Genomic DNA, 21,405 nt, shown 5'->3' with positions numbered 1-21,405 from the left:
AATCTAGGTGGATATTTCAAAGTGGCATGAGTGATGCCTTTTTAAGAAGTACTGGAGTGGGTTTAACCATTTTTGTCTATTCTGGTTAATATAAAAGATCTCATTTCACTGTTTGAAGAATGATTAAATGTTTAAGTTACGTAGTTTACATTCATGCTTTAGCTTCACACAACAATGCTTCAATTAGATGCAATTTTATTTTGCTATTTTTTTTGCCTTGGTTGGAAATTTCCAGTAAAGTGTTTCCATTCAAGATCAGGATTCTTTTATTGTCATGTAATAAAGCAGCAAATAAAATATTACCCGAACTTTCCTTTAGTCTGCTGTAAGGCACCCCTCCCAGTAAGAAAACGAGAAGTTCAGAGTCACTGTGAGTGTCTGTAGATTTGCCTCCAGGGCTCTTGCAGCTTCCACTGCTGGTTGACTCCTCTGCTTTTCCTTCTCAACAAGGATGGGGGTGGGGGGGTTAGGGCTGGTATTTCTCCCCGCTTCTGATGCCATCACCAGTTACCACTTTCCTGGATTCTGCAGCCCTTCGAGGCTACTGCCGAGCCACCTTGGGCACAGACCTCCGTGGTTACAGAACTTTAAATAAAAACTCCTTTAACAGGCCGTTCAAAGCTAGTTGGCAAAGGTCCTGTGCAGTTGGACCCTGCGGACTAGTGCAGTGTCTCCTCTACCTGCTCCCCCCAGGTCTGCACCAGTGGCGGTGCCACCATTTTTGTTTTGCTTTGAAATGCATTTTAATCAAATTTTAAAATCAAAATTATGGCAACAGAAGGGAACTCCACATGATAAAACGATGATCACAGCATTTTGAACAGTGACTAATATAACAATAGAGATTAATGGTGTGAAGATAGCCTGTGAACATGTTTGTTATATTAGTCTAAGCATTGTCATTCCTGTTTGGTATTTTCCAAATGAGCCAACATGATTATTAAAGTAAGGATTGGTTCAGATGTGCAGATGTAACTCATTTGGAATCTTTGTTTCCTGCAGCCTGTATCGCAACAACCTGACTGCTGCTTGCTGCCCGGATCTTGCAAGAGGGCTCGTAGCTAGTTCCACATTGACTGAGCTTAATTTGTCGAGCAACAGCCTGAAAGATTCAGGAGCAAAATCATTCTTTGCAGCCCTGAAGATTACCAATTGTGTTATACAGGAATTAAGGTAATAGTGATTTCAATTTCAATGAAATTGAGAACTGGAATTCTCAAGTTGTAGATCCATAGTGATTCAAAATTCACTTTCAACAATCTGAGCCTGATATTTTCTTCTCAAGTACCTGGGGGAGGGGGTGATATTCAGCTCTAAGATCCAATGAGGATGGTGTAATGTTTGTGGCTCAGTGGGATAGGATAGACATTTAGTTCAGAATCATATCAATGCGCATTGGATCCCACATCATTTAGTTCAGACATTGCTTTGAGGAAATGCTCAAAGAATCTGGAAAAAATATTTTATGTCTGGTAGTCTTTCAGATTGCAAGGAATGGGGAGGGGTCAAAATTCTAGTAAGAAATATTTAACATAGAACATAGAATAAAGAAAATGACAGCACAGTACAGGCCTTAGCCCTCGATGTTGTGCCAACCCATATTTCTTTTAAAAAATGCTAAACCCTCCCTACTACTTAACCCTCTATTTTTCTTCTATTCATGTGCCTGACTAAGAATCTCTTAAATGACCCTATTGTTCCAGCCTCCACCACCATCCCTGACTAGGCATTCTAAGCACCCACAACTCTTTGGGTTAAAAAAAACCTACCCCTGATGTCTCCCCTAAACTTCCCTCCCTTAACTTTACACATATGTCTTTGCTGTTCCAATCTATGCATCTCATAATCTTGTAGAACTCTATTAAGCCTCCTCTCATCCTTCTACACTCCAAAAAGAAATGTCCTAGTTCTGCTAACCTTGCCTCATAAGATTTCTTTCCCAATCCAGGCAAAATGGTGGTTAATCTCCTCTGCACCCTCTCCAGAGCTTCCACATCCTTCCTACAATGAAATGACCAGAACTGAACACAATACCCTGTGTTCTTAATAGATTTGTAGAGTTGCAACATGACCTCTCAACTCTTGAACTCAATCCCCGTCTAATGAAGCCCAACATCCCATAGACCTTCTTAACTATCCTGTGCGGTGTGGATAGTTAAATATGGATTTGGACCCCAAGGTCCCTCTCTTCATCCACACTCTTATGTAAATGACCATTAACCCCAGATTCAGCCTTCTGGTTGGTCCTTCCAAAATGCATCGCCTCATACTTATCCGGATTGAAATATATCTGCCACTTTACTGCCCAACTCTGCATCCTGTCTACGTTCTCTTGTAACCTTCGACAACTTTCAGCTCCATCCACAACTACTCCAACTTTCGTATCATCTGCAAACTTATTAACCCATCTTTCCACCTCTTCATCCAGGTCATTTATAAAGGTCACAGAGTAGGGGTCCCAGAAACGATCCTTGCGGCAATCCACTAGTCACCAACTTCCAGTTAGAGTACTTCTCTTCCACTACTACTCTCCACTTTCTACATGGAAGCTATTTTTTTAATCAAACAGCCAAGATTCCATGGATCCTGTGCCTCATGACTTTCTGAACAAGTCTCTCATGTTTGTCAAGTACCTTACTAAAATCCATTTAGACCACATCTACTACCCTACTCTCATCAATTTCCTTTGTCACCCACTCAAAAAATTCAATTTGGCTCATGAGGCACAATCTTCCCTTCACAAAGTCATGCTGACTATCCTTGAGTTGACTGGATGTCTCTAAATCCTCTCCATTCATTGGTCTATAATTCCCAGGATTCTCCCTATTACCTTTTTTAAACAAGGGGACTATATTTGCCATTCTCTACTCCTCCGGCACCTCCCCTTCTTCCAAAGAGGATTCAAAGATCATAGCTAATGCCCCAGGTATCTCTTTCCTCATTTCCCACAGCAGCCTGGGGTATATCATGTCCAGCCCCGGGACTTATCAATCTTAATATTTTTAAGAAGATCAAACACTTTCACTTCCTTAATCTCAACATTGCCCCTGCACCTTGATCAAGGTCCTTTTCTCTTGTGAATTCTGATGCAAAATATTCATTCAGGACCTCCCCAACCTCCACCTCCAGGAACATGTTGCCTCCCTTATCCTTTAGTGGCCCCACCTTCATTCTCATCATCCTTCTGTTCTTCACATACGCATAGAACGTCTTGGGTTCTTTTTTATCGTACATGCCAAGGCCTTCTCATACCCCACTTGAACTGTCCTGAGTCCTTTCTTAAGCTCCTTGGATAACATTTTTTTCTCATGAGTCTTTCCTGTTTCCTGCTTCCTATATCTAATGCATGTTTCCTTCTTCCTCTTGACCAGCTGCCTCACCTGTTTTGTCAACCATGGTTCCCCTTTGCTACCATAATTTCCCTGTCCCATTGGGACAATCATATCCTGAGCCCAGCACAAGTGGTCCCTAAACGTCCTCCACACTAGGTCTCTACCTTCACATTTGACTGTCTGTTTCCAATTTACTCTCGCTAAGCTCTGCCTTAGCCCATCATAATTAGCCCTTCCCCAATTAAACACTTCCCCTTTTGTTTGCTTTTATCCTTGTCCATAGCTATGATAAAACTCAGGGAGTTGTGGTCACTATCACCGAAATGTTACCCCACCGAGAGGTCTGCCACCTGACTAAGTTCATTCCCCAAAACCAGATCCAGTATGGCCTCTCCTCTCTTTGGCCAGTCCACATACTGTATTAGGAATCCTTCTTGTACACACCTGACAAATTCAGCCCCATTTATCCCTCTTGTAGTCAGTAGGTGCCAGTCAGTATTAGAGAAATCAAAGTCTCCTATAACTACAATCCTGTATTTCCTGCTCCATTCCAAAATCTGCCTGCTTATTTGCTCCTCAGTGACCCGACGGCTATTTGGGGGCCTATAGACTACTCCAAGTAAAGTGATGGCTCCCTTCCTATTTCTGACATCAACCCAATCCCTTTGAGCACCTTCGATAGCAGTGATACTATCCCCCCTCTCTTACCTCCCATCATTCCTTTTAAAACACCTAAATCCTAGTACCTGCATCAGCTAATCCTGCCCATCTGCCAGCTAAGTCTGTGCGATGGCCACGGCATCGTAATTCCACATACTGAAGTTTCTGTATTCTGTGGCATGGTTAGCACATTGCCAGCAACCCAAGTTTGAATCCAGTGCTGTCTGTAAGAAACTTGTATGTTGTGTCTGCATGGGTTTCCTCCAAGTGCTGCAGCCACCTCCCACCCTTCAAAACATACAGGGATTGTAGGTAAATTGGTTTATTTTGGGGCATGGGCTCATTGGCCAGAAAAGCATGTTACCATGCTGTATTTCTGCATTTAATTAATTATTTTTTTTACTGAGTTTGTCCAATTGAATGTGGATTTGAGTGTTTTTCATGCAGGCCGCTACAACTATGTTGGCTCTGCCTATTTATTGCAGTTTGAAGGACAATGGCCTGACTGCTGCTTGTTGTGAAGATATTGTTTCTGCCTTGAGAGTGATACGTACACTAAGAGTGTTGAACCTCGAACACAATAGCTTCGGAATATCAGCAATTAAGTTACAGCGCTTTGCACAGGAGTCCATTTGCAATATTTACTTGTAGAAAGCAAGTAGGTAAACTTTACTGTTTTCTTTTTTTTTCCTGTATCATTTTCTGTCTTCTTGGATTTCCATGAGTTGTTCTACCACATATACTGCTTCAGGTATCAATGTGAGACTGACACTGTGAACCAGTGTCCTTTCTGGAAATGCATTTTTAAAGTCTCCAAGAGGATCTTAGAAGTTAAATATCCTAAATCTGCTCTAGACATGAGTGTGTGAACTTTTCACTGTCCCATATCCTGTTCTGGGGACTTCTATGAGGATCTACTAGGTATAATGGACAGAAGGGAACAGACAGATGTTATGAGGCCATAAATCGGAGCAGAATTTGGCCTTTCATCCCATTGAGTCCGTTTCAGCATTCGAATCATGGTTGATATATCCTTCCTTTCAACTCCATTATCTTATTTTCTTCCCATAACATTTGACCCCTTACTAATCAAGAACCCATCAACATCTGCTTTAAATCTACCCAATGATGTCCTCCACATCCAGCTGTGGCAACAAATTTATCAAATTTATATTCATATACTTGGATTTCCAGTGAATGTTCAATAAAAGAAGTCTGCATAAGATAAGGATGCATGAAGTTGGAATAATGTATTTATGTTACATCGCAAACCAGCAGTAATAGAAATTCACCAAGAAACTTATTGTTTTTATTTTAAAACAATATATTTATTAACAACTATTACTAATATAACACCCAATTAATTTATCTAAACTTAACCCCCAACTATGTGCAAAAAACGAGCATGCATGCGTGCGTGCGTACAATACCCAAACCATTACAGCTTAGACACAATTCTGGAAGTCAGTTTACAGTTCACTCTTAGAAATCCCGCATTGAAACTCAGAACCTTTAAACCAATCCCCAGAAATAATTACAAAGTAGGTGGGAGAGACTGAGTGATCGGACTGCTGAAAACTCACAAATCCTTGTCGAGTTACTTGCTGAGAAATATCCTCTTGGACAAATGGTTGTCAGAACTTCCTTTTACTTCATCAAGTGGAAACAAATTGTTTGACTTCCATTATGCTTCCAAAACCCCAGCACAGGTCAGTTGAAGTGACCTTTATTTTGATTATGGTGTGGTTCAATAAATCCCCTTCAAAATTACCTTTCCTTTGGTCACGATAAGGTTCATTAGTTTTCCTTGCAGGGAGAGTCAGCCAAATTGACCATTTCACGTAATGTCACTTAGCCCAGTGTTCATGAGATAGCTGCAATATCATATTTCTGTGTTAATTCCTGTGTTGAAATTTATACACTTGAGAGAATGACCATACATTCACTCTTTTGATTACCGTCTACTTTTACTACCTCCTCTCCTTCATTTACCCCACTTTAAAAATTATTGTAATATAATAGAAATAAAATTTAGTTATATGAAAAAATACAAAGGAAGGAAAAGCAGAAAAATAGAAAGAGTAGTATTATTCTAGATTGCACAAAAGATTAGCTCACAACTGGGATCTTATAATATTTATATTAAACAACAGGTAAGAAGATTATTACAGGTCTTAAGAAGCTGTAAATACATTTTTTACATATTTAACCCTAAACTTTGCCTATATGAGCTCCAAATTTGTACAAAAAATGGATATTTATTTCTCAGGTTAAAAGTGATTTTTCTCCATAGGAAACATATAAACATAGAAGATAGGAGCAGGAGTAGGTCATTCGGCCCTTCAAGCCTGCTCCGCCATTCAATGAGATCGTGGCTGATCTTAAAGTTCAGTACCCCGTCCCCACCTTCTCTCCGTAACCCCTAATTCCCTTATACTGAAGAAATATATCTAATTCCCTCTTAAATATATTCATTGAACCTGCCTCTACTGCTCTCTGTGGCAATGAATTCCACAGATTCACCACCCTCTGGGTAAAGAAATTCCTCCTCATCTTGGTTCTAAATGGTTTGCCTATTATCCTCGAACCATGGCCCCGGGTTCTGGACTCCCCACCATTGGAAACATCCCTTCAGCATCCATTCTGTCCAGTTATGCCAGAATTTTATATGTCTCTATGAGATCCCCTCTCAATCTTCTAAACTCCAGCGAGTACAATCCCAAATTGTGCAATCTTTCCTCATAAGTTATTCCTGCCATTCCAGGTATCAGCCTGGTGAATCGCCTTTGCACTCCCTCCATTGCAAGAACATCCTTCCTCAGATAAGGCAACCAAAACTGCACACAATACTCCAGGTGTGGTCTCACCACACAGCTGTGACTTTCTGAATGCCATCTTTCCATACCTAAATAAACCATCTGATTTCCAGGTCACTGTGATAAACTTTCTTGCCACCACCTGACCAATTTTAGTAAATTTCACCTGATGGAATAATAAATTTAATTTAGCACTAGTTCCTTCTATATTTCCCAACAAAAATAAACCTGGATTTCATGGAAAAACAGTGGCAGTGATCTGCCCAGAAATGTTCCTAAATCCTCCCAAAAGTTCTAACTTTAGAACATGATCAAGTAGAATGTACAAAGGTTGCTATTTCATCACCACATCTAAAACATTTATTTGATAAATCTGATTTCATTTTATGCCATTTTTGTGGCGTTAAATATAATTGATGTAAATAATTATATTGAACTAAACTTTATCTAACAGTTATAATATTTGTCATACAGTCATGACAAAGTTCTTCCCATCTTTCCTCACCAATCATAATATTTAAAACAACCTCCCATTTCTGTTTTGATTTATAAACTCCGTTTTTGATAGTTCCTGCTTGTAGTATAGGATACATTGTAGAAATAAATTTCTTTGTATATCCTTTTGTAATAAGAACCCCCAACTCACTACAAGCCAAGTGTACAGTTTGACCTAGTTTTTCCCACAACTATCCTCTCAACTGTAAATAGCAAAAAAGTATATTTTACAAAATTTCTTATTTATTTCTTAATTGTTGAAATGACATAACTGGCATTTTTCATAAATCCTCTACAGTTTTAATACCAATGTGAAACCAAATATTCATAAATTGATTATATTTAGTAAAAGATATGATTATTTTGAAACAGAGGTATTTTGGGTGAGATTCATTACTTAACTTGTTCTAAATATTAATCAGATGCTTAAATATCAATGATTAATTTTTAATCCTATTTATAAATAAATTCTTCTGCTAAATTCTCTCCAATTTTATCCAATTCTATTTTGACCCAAGCCAGTTTTCTCATTCCCTCAAATAAAGAAGTAAGAAATCTCAAATGAGGCACTTGACAGTAATTCTTAAAATTAGGGAGTTGCAAACCTCCCATTTCATATTTCCATGTTAATTTTTCTATAGATATTCTCAACATTTATCCTTTCCAAAGATATTTTCTAATATATTTAATTCTTGAAAAAACTTTTGTGGTACAAGAATCAATTTTTAATATCCTCTTCAATTTTTTAAAGCAATGGTGAATAGTTAAATTTGTACAAATGATTTAAATTATCTATCTGGATTCCCAAATATTTAATCACCTCTTTTAGCCTTTAATTCCTTCGTGTGTAAGAGGCATAACATAATTTTTTCCCAATTTACCTTATCATATTCTTCAAAATGTATTTAGTCAAATAAATCAAGGCATCATCTGCAAATAAACTTATTTTATACTCCTCTTCACCAACCTTAAACCCTTTATTTCTACATCACTCCCAACTGCTTCAGCCAATGGCTCTTTTGGTAAAATAAACAAAGCTGGAGATAAGTGACAGCCTTGTCTACTAGATTTCACCAAACAAAAAGGACTAGTTAATACTTTCGCTTTGAGACTATTATATAATGCCTTAACCCAATTTATAAAAGTTTGACTAAACCCAAATTTATCCAACCCTTGAAACAAAAGTCCCTTTCTAATGTAGCAAAAGCTTTAGCATCTAAAGCCACTGCTACACTCAAATCTTTCCATGAGCTTCATGTATAATATTAATTAGTCAGTTGTGGTGGCCCCTCACAGCCCCTCAGGGTGCCTCACAAAATGAATGATGAATGTGATGATCCAGCAGGCTGCACAAAGGCCACAGCGCTGCCCTCCAATTGACCACAACTAAAGGAGCCTAACTAGCCTATCAAGGAAAGAAGATCACAAATGCACCAATCAGTTCTGAGGGGGCTTTGACCATGCCCCTCAGCTTGAGAATAAAAGGTCTGTGAGCCAAATAAAGCTGAGAGTGTTAACTACACTCAACTGGGGTTCATGTCGTTCTTTCTGGGAACAGCGTGTTCTTTCTGAGCTAACCTGAAAACAGCTATAACCTCTTCTGCACTATAGCATCCACAGAACCATAGCTTGTAGCATCTAGCTACACTGGTGACATTGTCTGCTGACACCTCTGCTTAACAAATCCTGACTGGTCCATATTTATTAATTTAGGCAATAAATTAGTAACTCTGTTTGCCAGTTTTTTTGTCAATATTTTATTGTCTGCATTCAATAATAAATTTGGTCTCTAAGAAGAAGGCTTTAAAGAATCTCTACCAAATTTAGTGTGGCAAATTTATGTTTGATGAATATCTATCTTATCATAATATTTTAAAGACTCTGAACTATATAGTTTGGAATAAAAATTCTTAAAGGTTTCATTTATTTCTCGAGATTTATTGGTAACAATGTTTGAATCATTTTTAATTGTGTTAATTGTTCTTGAAGCCTGTTCAGATTTCAATTGCCATGCAAGAATTTTATGTGCACGTTCTCCTAATTTATAATATCTCTGTTTAGTTCTTGTAATATTTATTTCAGTTTTATAAGTCTGTAATGTGTTAATATTGAAGTTTTTAATTAATTAATTGTCTTATCTGTAGAAGCATTTTTCTGAAGATTTTTTTCCCACATTGTTATCTCTTGCTTCAACTGTTCTACTTCTTTCATATAATCCGTCTTAAATTTAGTTGTGAAACTTGTAATTTATCTTCTCAAATATGATTTTAAATTTATCCTCAGCAGAATTTAAATTTATATCACAAAACAACCGGATTCGCCTTTTAATAAAATCACAAAAATCTTTCCTTTTTAATAATGATGAATTTTATCTCCATCTATATACCAATTTTTCTCTGTCTAACATTGTAATAGTCATTAACAAAGGTGAATAGTCCAACAATATTCTCATTTTTTATTCCTCATTGAGTATCCTATCTTGTAACTGAGCAGATATAAAAAATAAGTCAATTCTGGAATAAGATTCATGCCTATTCGAATAAAAAGAATAGACCCTTTCTCTTGGGTGAATTCTTCTCTAAGCATCTATCAAATTCAAATCTCTCATTAAAACCAATGTTGCTTTTGCTGCTTTTATTCTTACTGTTCCTCTTGTAGTTTTATCTAAAATTGGATCTAAGGAAAAGTTGAAATCTTCTCCTATTAAAATATTATCAAGCACTTCTGCTCAGTTCAAAAAGGTCTCTTGAATAAATCTCTCATCATTTACATTTGGTGCGTAAAAATTAAGAAGTGTCCATAATCCTGAAAATATTTGACAATGTAATATTTGACAATGTATTCCAGCAGGATCTATCACTGTATTTTTTTTTATTTTAATCTGTACTTTCTTTTTAACCAGAATAGCCACTCCTCTTTCTTTAGAATTAAAAGAGGAAGATACTATGGATCCAACCAGTTCCTCTTTAATTTTAAATGTTCTTTTACTGTTAAATTGGTTTCTTGAAAGAAAGCTATATCTACACCTATCATCTACACCTCTTCATGGTTCCGTTTAAACCATTAACATTATAATTTACAAATTTAACCATGTTACTCATCTTCCTATTTCAATATTACTTCTGCCTCTGCCTGTAAATCTTCTTCCCTTAATTTTATCAAAGGAGACCCAACAAGCTTAAATGCCTCTCCTCCGTCAATTCAGATAAAATAAAGAAAAGAAAAAAGGTGAAAAAATAGATTCAGAATATACTTATAACCATACATTTAACTATATAGGAACATTGTGTGCAGTTTTGTCACCAAATTATAGGAAGGATATAAACAGTATAGAGAGAGAGCAGAGAAGAATGACAAGAATTTTGCCTAGGTTTTAGGGTTTGAGTTACAGGGAAAGGTTAAACAGGCTGGGACTTTATTCCCTGGAGTGTAGATGACTGAAGGGTGATTTGATAGAGGTATTTAAAAATATGAGTGGGATAGATAGAGTAAATGTGGATAGGTTTTTTCTATTGAGAGTGGGGTAGTGGGGGGAGGGAGGGAGGGTTGTTTTTGTTTGTTTTTTAATGATTTGTTTATTGTATTGTTTTTACGTTAAAAGTTTTAAAAAAGTGAGTGGGGGAGTGGATTGAGACTGAAGGGGGAAACATATAGGGGAAACATGAGGAGGAATGTCTTCACTCAAGAGGGTGGTGGGAGTGTGGAATGAGCTTCCGGCCAAAGTGGTAGAAATTAGGAAAAGTTGGATAGATGAGAGAGGTATGAAAGATTATGCTATGGGTGTGGGTCAATGGGACTAGGTGGGGGAAGGTGTTCAGCATGAACTAAAAGGGCCAAACTTGCCTGTTTCTGTGCTGTCATTGTTATATGGTTATATAGTTCTCAATGGATGTGGCACAAAGGTTGGTACTAGGCCTACAACAGTTCATATTAATGATTTGGAAGAGGGGACCGAGTGTGGCATATCTAGGTTCTGTGGTGACAATAAATTGGGTAGAAAAGCAAAAGCAAAAACAGAGGATGTACAAAATCTGTGGAGAGCTCTACAGAGGGTGTGATTGGTGAAGGTCTGGTAGCTGGAGTACCATGTGGGCAAATGTGAGCTCATCCAGTTTGGAAAAAAATTGGAAAATCAAATTATTATTTAACAGGTGAAAGATGTTGTTCTGCTGTTCTGCAGAGGGACTTGGGAGTACTTGTACATACATTGCAAAAGGACGGTGTACTCGTGCAACAGGTGTTCAGGAGAGCAAAGAAAAGGTTGTCTTTCATTGCTGAAGATTTGAATTTAAAAGCAGGGAGGCTCTGCTGCAACTGGACTGGGCTACTGCTGGAGCACTGCATGCAGTTTTGGCCTTCTTACTTGAGAAAGGATATACTGGCTTTGGATACAGTACAGAGGAGGTTCACGAGGTTGGTTCTGGGGATGAGGAAGTTAGAGACTCGGAAGAATGAGAGAGAATCAAGTAGGGACATACAACATTATGGAAGGAGTTTTGATAAGAAAGACACTGGAAATTGTTTCCACTGGGAGGTGAGACTAAAATTTGTGGAGAAATGCGGAATATATTTAGGAGATGAGGAAGAACTGCCAGAGTGTTCACAGAGAAATGAATCTGTGAAATTCTCTGCTCAAGAAAGCAGAAGGGGCTGCTTCATTAAACATATTTAAGACACAGTTAAAGACAATTTTGCGCAATAGGCGCAAAGGTTATGGGGAACTGGCAGTTGAGTCCATGGCCAGGTCAGCTGTGATCTTATTGAATGGTGGTGCAGGCTTGACAGGACAGATGGCCAACTCCCACTCCTGTTTCTTTTTCTCATATACTTGGAGCTTTGACATTCACTGTCTTGCTTTTAGTGCTAATTCTCCACAACTCTCTCAAAACCCACTTGGTGTGTAGGTTCTATAATGTACACCCTCTGTGGCACAGCAGGGATAAGGCCAAACTGGAGTGCAGTGGTTTTCAAACTGCCCCCTAAACTCACATTCCACCTTAAACAATCCCTAGGCCATCAGTGCTCTATGATTAGTAAGGGGTTGCATAAGGTGGTCTGTAAGTGGGAACGGAAGGTTGAGAATCTCTGCTCTGGACTCAATTGTTACTGAAATATGTTGCTTGAGAAAAATTGTCATTGGTCAATTTCCTTTGGAGTTCTGAAAGCATGCACATAATGAGTCAATGAGGGGGTGATTAAAACAGTGCTTTTCAAACTTTTTCAATCACAGAGCACTGATGGCATAGGGGTTACTTAAGGTGGAATGTGAGTTGGGGGGGGGGGGTGCAGTTTGAAAACCACTGCTGTAGTGGGATTAAGTTAAAAAACACAAAAGGTGCAAGATAGGTTTATTGTTTTTCAACTGCCAAGTATAGAAAGCCAGTGAAAGAATTGGTTTCAGTTTGTACTGTTGTCAACTTACTGAACCATGCAATTAATTTTTTGTAAACTGTTTTGAAGCATACTTTCATCACGCTTGACTACTGGTAGCATTTTCCATCCAGTACGAAGGAAGGCTGACACAAATCATCATAAAGCCCATGATTAAAGAACCCAGGTTGCTCATTCCTGTTTAACTCACATTTGCTCAAAACAAATTGCTGCAGACACCTGTGCATTGGATATACTGCTGCCTCCTCTCATTGTGCACTCCAAGCTGCAATAGCCAGTACTGGTGTGTGCTCATTTCATTTGTTTTCTGATGCTGGCGAACCATACCTTTCCCTTCTATGCTTGCCATGGAATGCTGTGTCTCACCTTGAACAATTTCTCAGATCTGGCAGGCTTGGTCCAAGTTCAGATAGGCCAAGAGAAGCAAGTGGTGAGGGCTAGATGAGACTTTCTGGTTCGACAGTGGGACCTTGTACTATAACAATGGTTTCAAAATGCACTTTACAAATATAATTTTTTCCTTTCTTGTTTCAGTTTGATTCTGTGGAGAAGCAAGGTTGTTAACTCAGCCTGCGACATTACAGGGACCAGATTTCAATCCATCGAGGATATCTACATGAGGTGGTGTCTTTAATAAAACAGCCTCTCTCCTCAAAGACCACCACCACCCAGGCCAGGCCCTCTTCGCTCTGCTACCATCAGAGAAAGGAAACATGAGCCTAAAGATGCCACTTAGTGGCACAAGGACAGCTTCTTCCCCACTGCCATCAGATTCCTGAATAATCAATGAACCACAGACACTGTCAGACTTATCATGCACTATTTATTTAATTTTTAAAATTTAATTAAAAATAAATTTGACATACAGTATGGTAACAGGCCATTTTGACCCACATCTAATTTACACCCAAATTAACCTTCAACCCTGGTACATGTTTGAATGGTGGGAGGAAACCAGAACCCCCAGCGAAAACCCACTCTGACACAGGCAAAACGTACAAATTCCTCACAGTCAGCATGGGATTCAATCCTTTTTTATTTTTATTCTTTATAGTAATGTCTTAAGATGGTTATAATATGAATGTTTGCACTAAGATGCTGCTGCAAACACCGAATTTCATGACGTGAAATCCTGATTCTGATTCTAATTCATTTATACGTGCATCAACTCTATATCTACTAGAAGGCAGCGAGTATCCTCTCTCTATCCTCTCCAGCAATGGTTCTCATCCCTTCTTCAACGACAGACAAACTTCAATATTCTGCTCGTCAAGGACCCCCTGTTGCAGACCCAGTGGTGGGGAAGAGTGCCAAGCATGTAGGTGGGATTTTGTTTCATTTTGGTTGGAAATATTTTGGAGAATTTTTGTTTGTTTGACAGCAAATTTACACATTTGTTTTTAAATATGACTTGTTTGTTCTGACAGTGGTATTTGCATTTTGCTCTTTTACATCCTTCCTGATTCCAAGATGTATTCTAATTGTGTATATTTTTTTAAAGTACACTCATCAAAGTAACTTCCTTCTTGCTGCCTCCTGGATAGAGCAGGAAATGGTGTGATGGCACGGGTCTGTTGGTGTGACAATAGCATTGCCCCTGCTGCAAATACAACACTCATGTTTTCAATGTTAGTGCCAAGCTGTGCTGCAAATGTTACCACATCATTGCAGACCACCAGTGGTCTGCTGAGCACAGGTAGAGTAATAATCCTCTCCCATATCATAACTCACACAATGTTTAGAATTAAGGAAAAGGAAAACATCAATAAGATTAAATGCCATACAAATGGAGAAGCTATTAAATATTGTGTCAGGTAATGTGTAATTGTCGAACAACATGCACTACAGGAAGCATTGTCTATTTGTTTGGATATTTTGTACTGGAATATCTATTTTCATTAGAAATTCTAGAATGTCTGTGAAATTTACATTGCAAACCATTTCAGATGTTAAAAAATAAATATTTTATAATATTAACATCAAAATTGATTGTATTAATAAATGTATTTGATAATGTATTATAAATTATTATCTGTATATTATTTGTTCAATATATACAAATTCATGATGAGAATTATATTGGGTTAATTTTTCCAGCATGGTGCGGACTTAAGTGAGTGGCTGCAAAGTCTGGTCTGTTAACTGTGCTATTGTTTATCTCTTTGCAGCATTAAGCTCCTGGAGTTTAGAGAAAGAACATGAATATCCACCAGGAGGGAATACTCTCACGGTGGGGGCGTGGTGCCTACAACTGGGGATAACAAACTCAGCAGCAGAACTTAATCACAAGCATATATCACCAATCACTTTTCGATTTCACCCCTCAAGTTTTAGAATTCAACATACTTCAACTTTTGATCTTCTTGCCTGTGGATTCCTATATCGTTACAATAAGACATGTTGCAGCCTTTTGGATTTAATGTTGAATTCCCCAACTTTAGGTAACTCGTTCCTTTGTTCTGACTACTGATCATTTCTGATTATTTACATCTTGCTTACATATTTTAAAATGCAATTCATATGGCCTGGCCTACCTTGCTGTTGAGAACATCTCATACACACAAGGGCTATAGTGTGCTCACAAATGTCCTCATTAACCCATTTGGTCTTGTGGTGATATATAATTACACCACTAGATCACCAGGGGTCATCCCGGTGACCTTGTATATAAAGCAGTCCAGAGCTACAGTCAGACCTCTTAGTGTACATATTAGTTTATTAAAGCTGTCTTATATTTGCACTGCTGTTGTGGTTATTGTCAGTACAGGTCTCACCCAATCAAACATATTCATTTTCTTTTTTCCATCCTTCCACCTTCTCTGTCACTGAAAACTCACCTGCATTTGCCTCTTTCCTAGTCCTAGTCGGGCCTGAAATATTAAATGTTTCTGTTTACACTGAGACTGTCTGATCTGTCGAGTGTTTACAACACTTCTTATTTTTAAAGAGGAACTTCAAAGTAATCAACTCCCTGTCTCCCTGACAATCATTATCAAAGCCTGATAAATTTCAGCCCTTTCTTGCTTCCAACTGGGAACTGGGGTAGTAACCAAACTGTGTGCCACCTGCCTAACTCAGTGATGTTAGCTCCTGTCTGCTCCAGCAATAGTACACTATCTGGAGTAGGAGTCTGAGCAATGTGCAGCATGCTTTGAAGAAAAGGTGGTCATTTGATGAGGACTGGCAGATATTACACCCAAAGCATTTCACATGGGGAGAATGATTTACACATTCCATGTAGCCTGCCATTTCCTGCCTTCATGGCCATATATTTTATTTGTCTTAGAAGACTGAAGCCAAAGATCTTGGCTGTTGAATTTGCTCTGGATATGCGGGTTGCAGAAAGGTGCTTAATGAATGCCCACACACTTGTGAACAGGTCACATCTGCCCCTATTTTTTTTTCAAAATTTTATTTAATTTCACATATGCATTAAAAAACTCATTTGAAAATAATTTAAAAATTAATACATTGTGATTTTAAAAAAATTCACCCTCCCATCAACCCCCAACAACCCAATAGAAAAGAAAGTAAAAAGGAAGAAAAAAAAACAGCTGGATAGTATTTATAAAAGCTTACTTAAACTTCCAAATAAAATCTAAATTATCTTAATTTTCTTGATTTTAGAAGTTTGGTGATAACAACTTAATTCCTATAATTTCTAAATATGATTCCCAATTTCTTTTCATATTTTTCAAATTTGTTATGTAATTTGTATATAATCTTTTCCAAGTTGGATCCAAGTACCTATTTCGGTCTGGCTATCTGCTCATTCCCAAATACATTTCTGATTTCCAATTTACTGCCATATATTTTCTAGCTATCACTAGGGCTATTTTAACAAATTCTTCTTGGTGTTTATTTAAATTTAAATTCTATATCAAAAATATTTCTAAGTAAAAAATATTTGGATCTTTAGGAAATTGAACTTTTGTAACTCTTTCCAAGAATAAACCCAGTTAAGAGAGGTACCTAGTGGAGTAGTTACGTTAGATGCTATAAAAGCATGAGTGGGATTTTTCTATTCAATGTTTTAAATAAATTGAGATTAGCACCCACATTTATAGATTGGTTCAGAGCTCTATGTAATAACCCTAAAGTGAAAGTGGTAATAAATGGGCAAACATCAGAATCTCTTCATTGACTAGATCAAGTAGACAAGGATGTCCATTGTCACCTTCATTATTTATTTTAGCAATAGAGCCTGTGGCAGAATTAATTAAATGATAATGATATTAAAGGTTTTAAAGTAGACATGACAGAGAACAAGATTAGTTTATTTGCAGATGATGTTATAATGTATTTGACTGAACTAGAAATCTCATTAAGTAAATTGCATTTAAGATTAAAAGAATATAGTGTAATATCTGGCTATAAAATAAATTGTGATAAAATTTAAATAATGCCTATAGTAAAGGCAGATTATGAGCAGTGTAAAAAGAAAAGTCAATTTAAGTGGCAGAGAGATGCAATTAAATTCTTCTTCTTTGGCTTGGCTTCGCGGATGAAGATTTATGGAGGGGTAATGTCCATGTCAGTTGCAGGCTCGTTTGTGGCTGACAAGTCCAATGCGGGACAGGCAGACATGGTTGAAGTGGTTGCAGGGGAAAATTTGTTGGTTGGGGTTGGGTGTTGGGTTTTTCCTCCCTTGTCTTATGTCAGTAAGGTGGGCTCTGCGGTCTTCTTCAAAGGAGGTTGCTGCCCACCGAACTCTGAAGCGCCAAGATGCACGGTTTGAGCCGATATTAGCCCACTGGCGGTGGTCAATGTGACAGGCACCAAGAGATTTCTTTAGGCAGTCCTTGTACCTCTTCTTTGGTGCACCTCTGTCACGGTGGCCAGTGGAGAGTTCGCCATATAACACGATCTTGGGAAGGCGATGGTCCTCCATTCTGGAGACGTGACCCACCCAGCACAGCTGGATCTTCAGCAGCGTGGACTTGATGCTGTCGACCTCTGCATCTCGAGTACTTCGATGTTAGGGATTAAAGCGCTCCAATGATTGTTGAGGATGGAGTGGAGACAACGCTGGTGGAAGCATTCTAGGAGCCATAGGTGATGCCGGTAGAGGACCCATGATTTGGAGCCGAACAGGAGTGTGGGTATGACAACGGCTCTGTATACGCTAATCTTTGTGAGGTTTTTCAGTTGGTTGTTTTTCCAGACTCTTGTGTAGTCTTCCAAAGACGCTATTTGCCTTGGCGAGTCTGTTGTCTATCTCGTTGTCGATCCTTGCATCCGATTAAATGGTGCAGCCTGATAGGTAAACTGGTTGACCGTTTTGAGTTTTGTGTGCCTGATGGAGATGTGGGGGGGGGGGGGCTGGTAGTCATGGTGGGAGCTGGCTGATGGAGGACCTCAGTTTTCTTCAGGCTGACTTCCAGGCCAAACATTTTGGCAGTTTCCGCAAAACAGGACGTCAAGCGCTAAAGAGCTGGCTCTGAATGGGCAACTAAAGCGGCATCATCTGCAAAGAGTAGTTCACGGACAAATTGCTCTTGTGTCTTGGTGTGAGCTTGCAGGCGCCTCAGATTGAAGAGACTGCCATCCGTACGGTACCGGATGTAAACAGCGTCTTCATTGTTGAGGTCCTTCATGGCTTGGTTCAGCATCATGCTGAAGAAGATTGAAAAGAGGGTTGTTGCGAGAACGCAGCCTTGCATCATGCCATTGTTAATGGAGAAGGGTTCAGAGAGCTCATTGCTGTATCTGACCCGACCTTGTTGGTTTTCGTGCAGTTGGATAACCATGTTGAGGAACTTTGGGGGGCATCCGAGGCGCTCTAGTATTTGCCAAAGCCCTTTCCTGCTCATGGTGTCGAAATCTTTGGTGAGGTCAACAAAGGTGATGTAGTATCCTTTGTTTTGTTCTCTGCACATTTCTTGGAGCTGTTTGAGGGCAAAGACCATGTCAGTAGTTCCTCTGTTTGCGCGAAAGCCGCATTGTGATTCTGGTAGAACATTCTCGGCGACACTAGGTATTATTCTATTTAGGAGAATCCTAGTGAAGATTTTGGCTGCAATGGAGAGAAGCGTGATTCCCCTGTAGTTTGAGCAGTCTGATTTCTCGCCTTTGTTTTTGTACAGGGTGATGATGATGGCACCACGAAGGTCCTGAGGCAGTTTTCCTTGGTCCCAACAAAGCTTGAAAACCTCATGCAGTTTGGCATGCAGAGTTTTGCCGCCAGCCTTCCAGACCTCTGGGGGGATTCCATCCATACCTGCTGCTTTGCCACTTTTCAGTTGTTCAGTTGCCTTATATGTCTCTTCCCGGGTGTGGATCTCATCCAGCTCTAGCCTTAGGGGCTGTTGAGGGAGCTGGAGCAGCGCGGAATCTTGGACTGAGCGGTTGGCACTGAAAAGAGATTGGAAGTGTTCTTATTTTAATTGAATTATATGCCATTGCTTAAGAAAGTAAAAGAAGATTTGCAGAAATGGAAGGAACTACCTATAATATTAATAGGAAGGTTTAATTGTATAAAAATGAATATATTTCCAAGAGTAAAGTATTTATTTCAAACACTACCTATATATATATATATATACCATATAAATTTTTAAATACTAAATAAGTATATAAGGGAATATATTTGGAAAGGAAAAATGGCAAGAGCTGCATTAGAAAAATTAACATGGAAATTTGAAATAGGAGGGCTACAATTACCACATTCTAAAAATTATTATAGAGCAGCACCATTGAGGTTTCTCTCTACTTTTTTTTTTCAAGGGGGAGAAAAGCCAGTGTGGATTCAAAAAGAAATGAATAAAATAGAAGATAAGTTGGAGAATTTTATATATAAAAGTAAATGGTGATACTCCTTTGTTAAAACATCTCTCTAAAATATGGAATAAAATACATTCAGAAATGGGAAAAAGAAATGTTCAGATAGTCAGAATCAACCTATTCCTTTTACAATAAATAATAAACTTTTTGATATTTGGTTTAAAAAAGGAATTAAGACAATGAAAGATTACTTTCAAGGTTCAACTTTAATGACATTTGAGCTATTGAAAAGAAGGTCTGGAATACAAAATAATACAATATTCTTGTTAAATCAGTTAAAGGCACATTTATGGGAAAATGTAGGTCCAGATTTGACATTACCTGAACAAAGTTATTTGGAAGAATTAATCAAAGATATAAAATATTAAAAAGTTTATTTCAATTATGTATACAATTTTGCAAAACAAATGCATAAAGAATCATAGCAGACAAATGTGTACAGAGCCAAATGATATGGGGAGATAGTGAACAATTTTTTCTTTTCAGTATTCCCTGGGAAAAGGATATGGAATCATGTTGAATAAGAGAAGCAAAAGGGGTGATTAGCAAAAAAATGTAGGGATTAGAAAAGAGGGGGGTGTTGGAACTTTTGAGGCATATAAAATATCTGGGTCCCGACAGGATTTTCCCCAGGACCTTGAGGGAAGTCAGGGAGGAAATAGTGGAGGCTCTGACAGTGATTTTTCAACAGTCACTCGAGGGAGGCATAGTGCTGCAGGATTGGCATATCGCAAATGTGGTTTCTCTGTTTAAAAAAAGGCTCCAGGTGTCAGCCCAGCAATTATAGGCCTTTAAGTTTGACGTCGGTGGTTGGTAAACATATTCCGAGAGATAATACCTACGACCCAAGGACCTCGCTGCCACATCCCAGCTTGCTTGGCCACGGCACACGAACCATGGGTGTAAAGGGTGGGGCCAGTACTGCGCGCACTGCACTCCACCTAAAAGCTCCTTTGCGCAGGCCTGACGACAAGTCCACATCCTCCCCCTCCACGTCCTCCCCCTCAAAAGATGCTCACAAACTCAAGCTAGCATGCTGGAACATCAGAACCATGCTAGACAAGGCTGACAGCCACTGACCTGAACGTCGGTCTGCCCTCATTGCACATGAACTCCTCAGACTTGACATCGACATAGCCGCTCTCAGTGAAGTCCGCCTGGCAGATGTAGGCAGCCTCCAAGAACGCGGGGCGGGCTACACACTCTACTGGTCTGGCAAGCCTTCAGACGAACGACGCCTATCTGGTGTAGGCTTTATGGTCAAGAACTTCATTGCCTCCAAACTCGAAAACCTTCCGACAGGCCACTCGGACCGAATCATGTCCATGCGACTCCCCCTTCAAAACAAGCGTTGCATCACCCTCATCAGTGTCTATGCTCCAACCCTCCAGGCGGAACCAGCAGAAAAGGACAAGTTCTACTCTGACCTGCGCAACCTCATCCAACGCACCCCTACAGCCGACAAGGTTGTCATCCTTGGCGACTTCAACGCTCGCGTCGGCAAAGACTCAGAAACCTGGCCAGGAATCCTGGGCAAGCATGGCGTCGGCAAGTGCAATGACAATGGGCGCCTCCTGTTGGAGCTCTGCGCAGAACAACGGCTTGTCATTACAAACACCCGTTTTCAGCAGAGGGACAGCCTTAAGACTACCTGGATGCATCCCCGATCCAAACACTGGCACCTCCTGGACTACATCCTGGTGCAAGAAAGTGACAAACGAGATGTGCTCCACACCAGGGTCATGCCCAGCACGGAATGCCACACTGACCATCGGCTGGTTCGCTACAAGCTCAACCTTCACTTCAAGCCAAAGCCCAGGAACAGTAAAGCCCCCGAAAGAGGTTCAATGTTGGAAACCTGCAGTCAGACGAAGCAAGAGGAAACTTCCAGGCAAATCTGAAAGCAAAGCTCGACGATGCAACCCGCC

General features: G+C 39.2%; 1 protein-coding gene across 2 annotated transcripts in view; it reads left to right on the top strand.

Annotated features, from left to right (window-relative positions):
- The window catches only part of LOC138743694 (NLR family CARD domain-containing protein 3-like), a 120,254-nt gene extending 104,820 nt beyond the window's left edge, over positions 1-15,434 (top strand). Inside the window, exons 12-15 of one of the 2 annotated variants that reach the window (XM_069899306.1) lie at positions 1,003-1,173; positions 4,478-4,650; positions 13,229-14,390; positions 14,863-15,434. In XM_069899306.1, coding sequence (XP_069755407.1) covers positions 1,003-1,173; positions 4,478-4,643 — 337 coding nt within the window. In that variant the 3' untranslated portion in view covers positions 4,644-4,650; positions 13,229-14,390; positions 14,863-15,434. Of the gene's footprint in view, positions 1-1,002; positions 1,174-4,477; positions 4,651-13,228; positions 14,391-14,862 lie in introns of those variants that run through there. The other variant, XR_011345019.1, reaches the window with a different exon arrangement.
- Positions 15,435-21,405: the final 5,971 nt, after the last annotated feature.

Source organism: Narcine bancroftii, chromosome 9 (genome assembly GCF_036971445.1).
Source record: "Narcine bancroftii isolate sNarBan1 chromosome 9, sNarBan1.hap1, whole genome shotgun sequence".
NCBI lineage: Eukaryota > Metazoa > Chordata > Chondrichthyes > Torpediniformes > Narcinidae > Narcine > Narcine bancroftii.
This window is presented reverse-complemented; position numbering and strand designations above follow the sequence as displayed.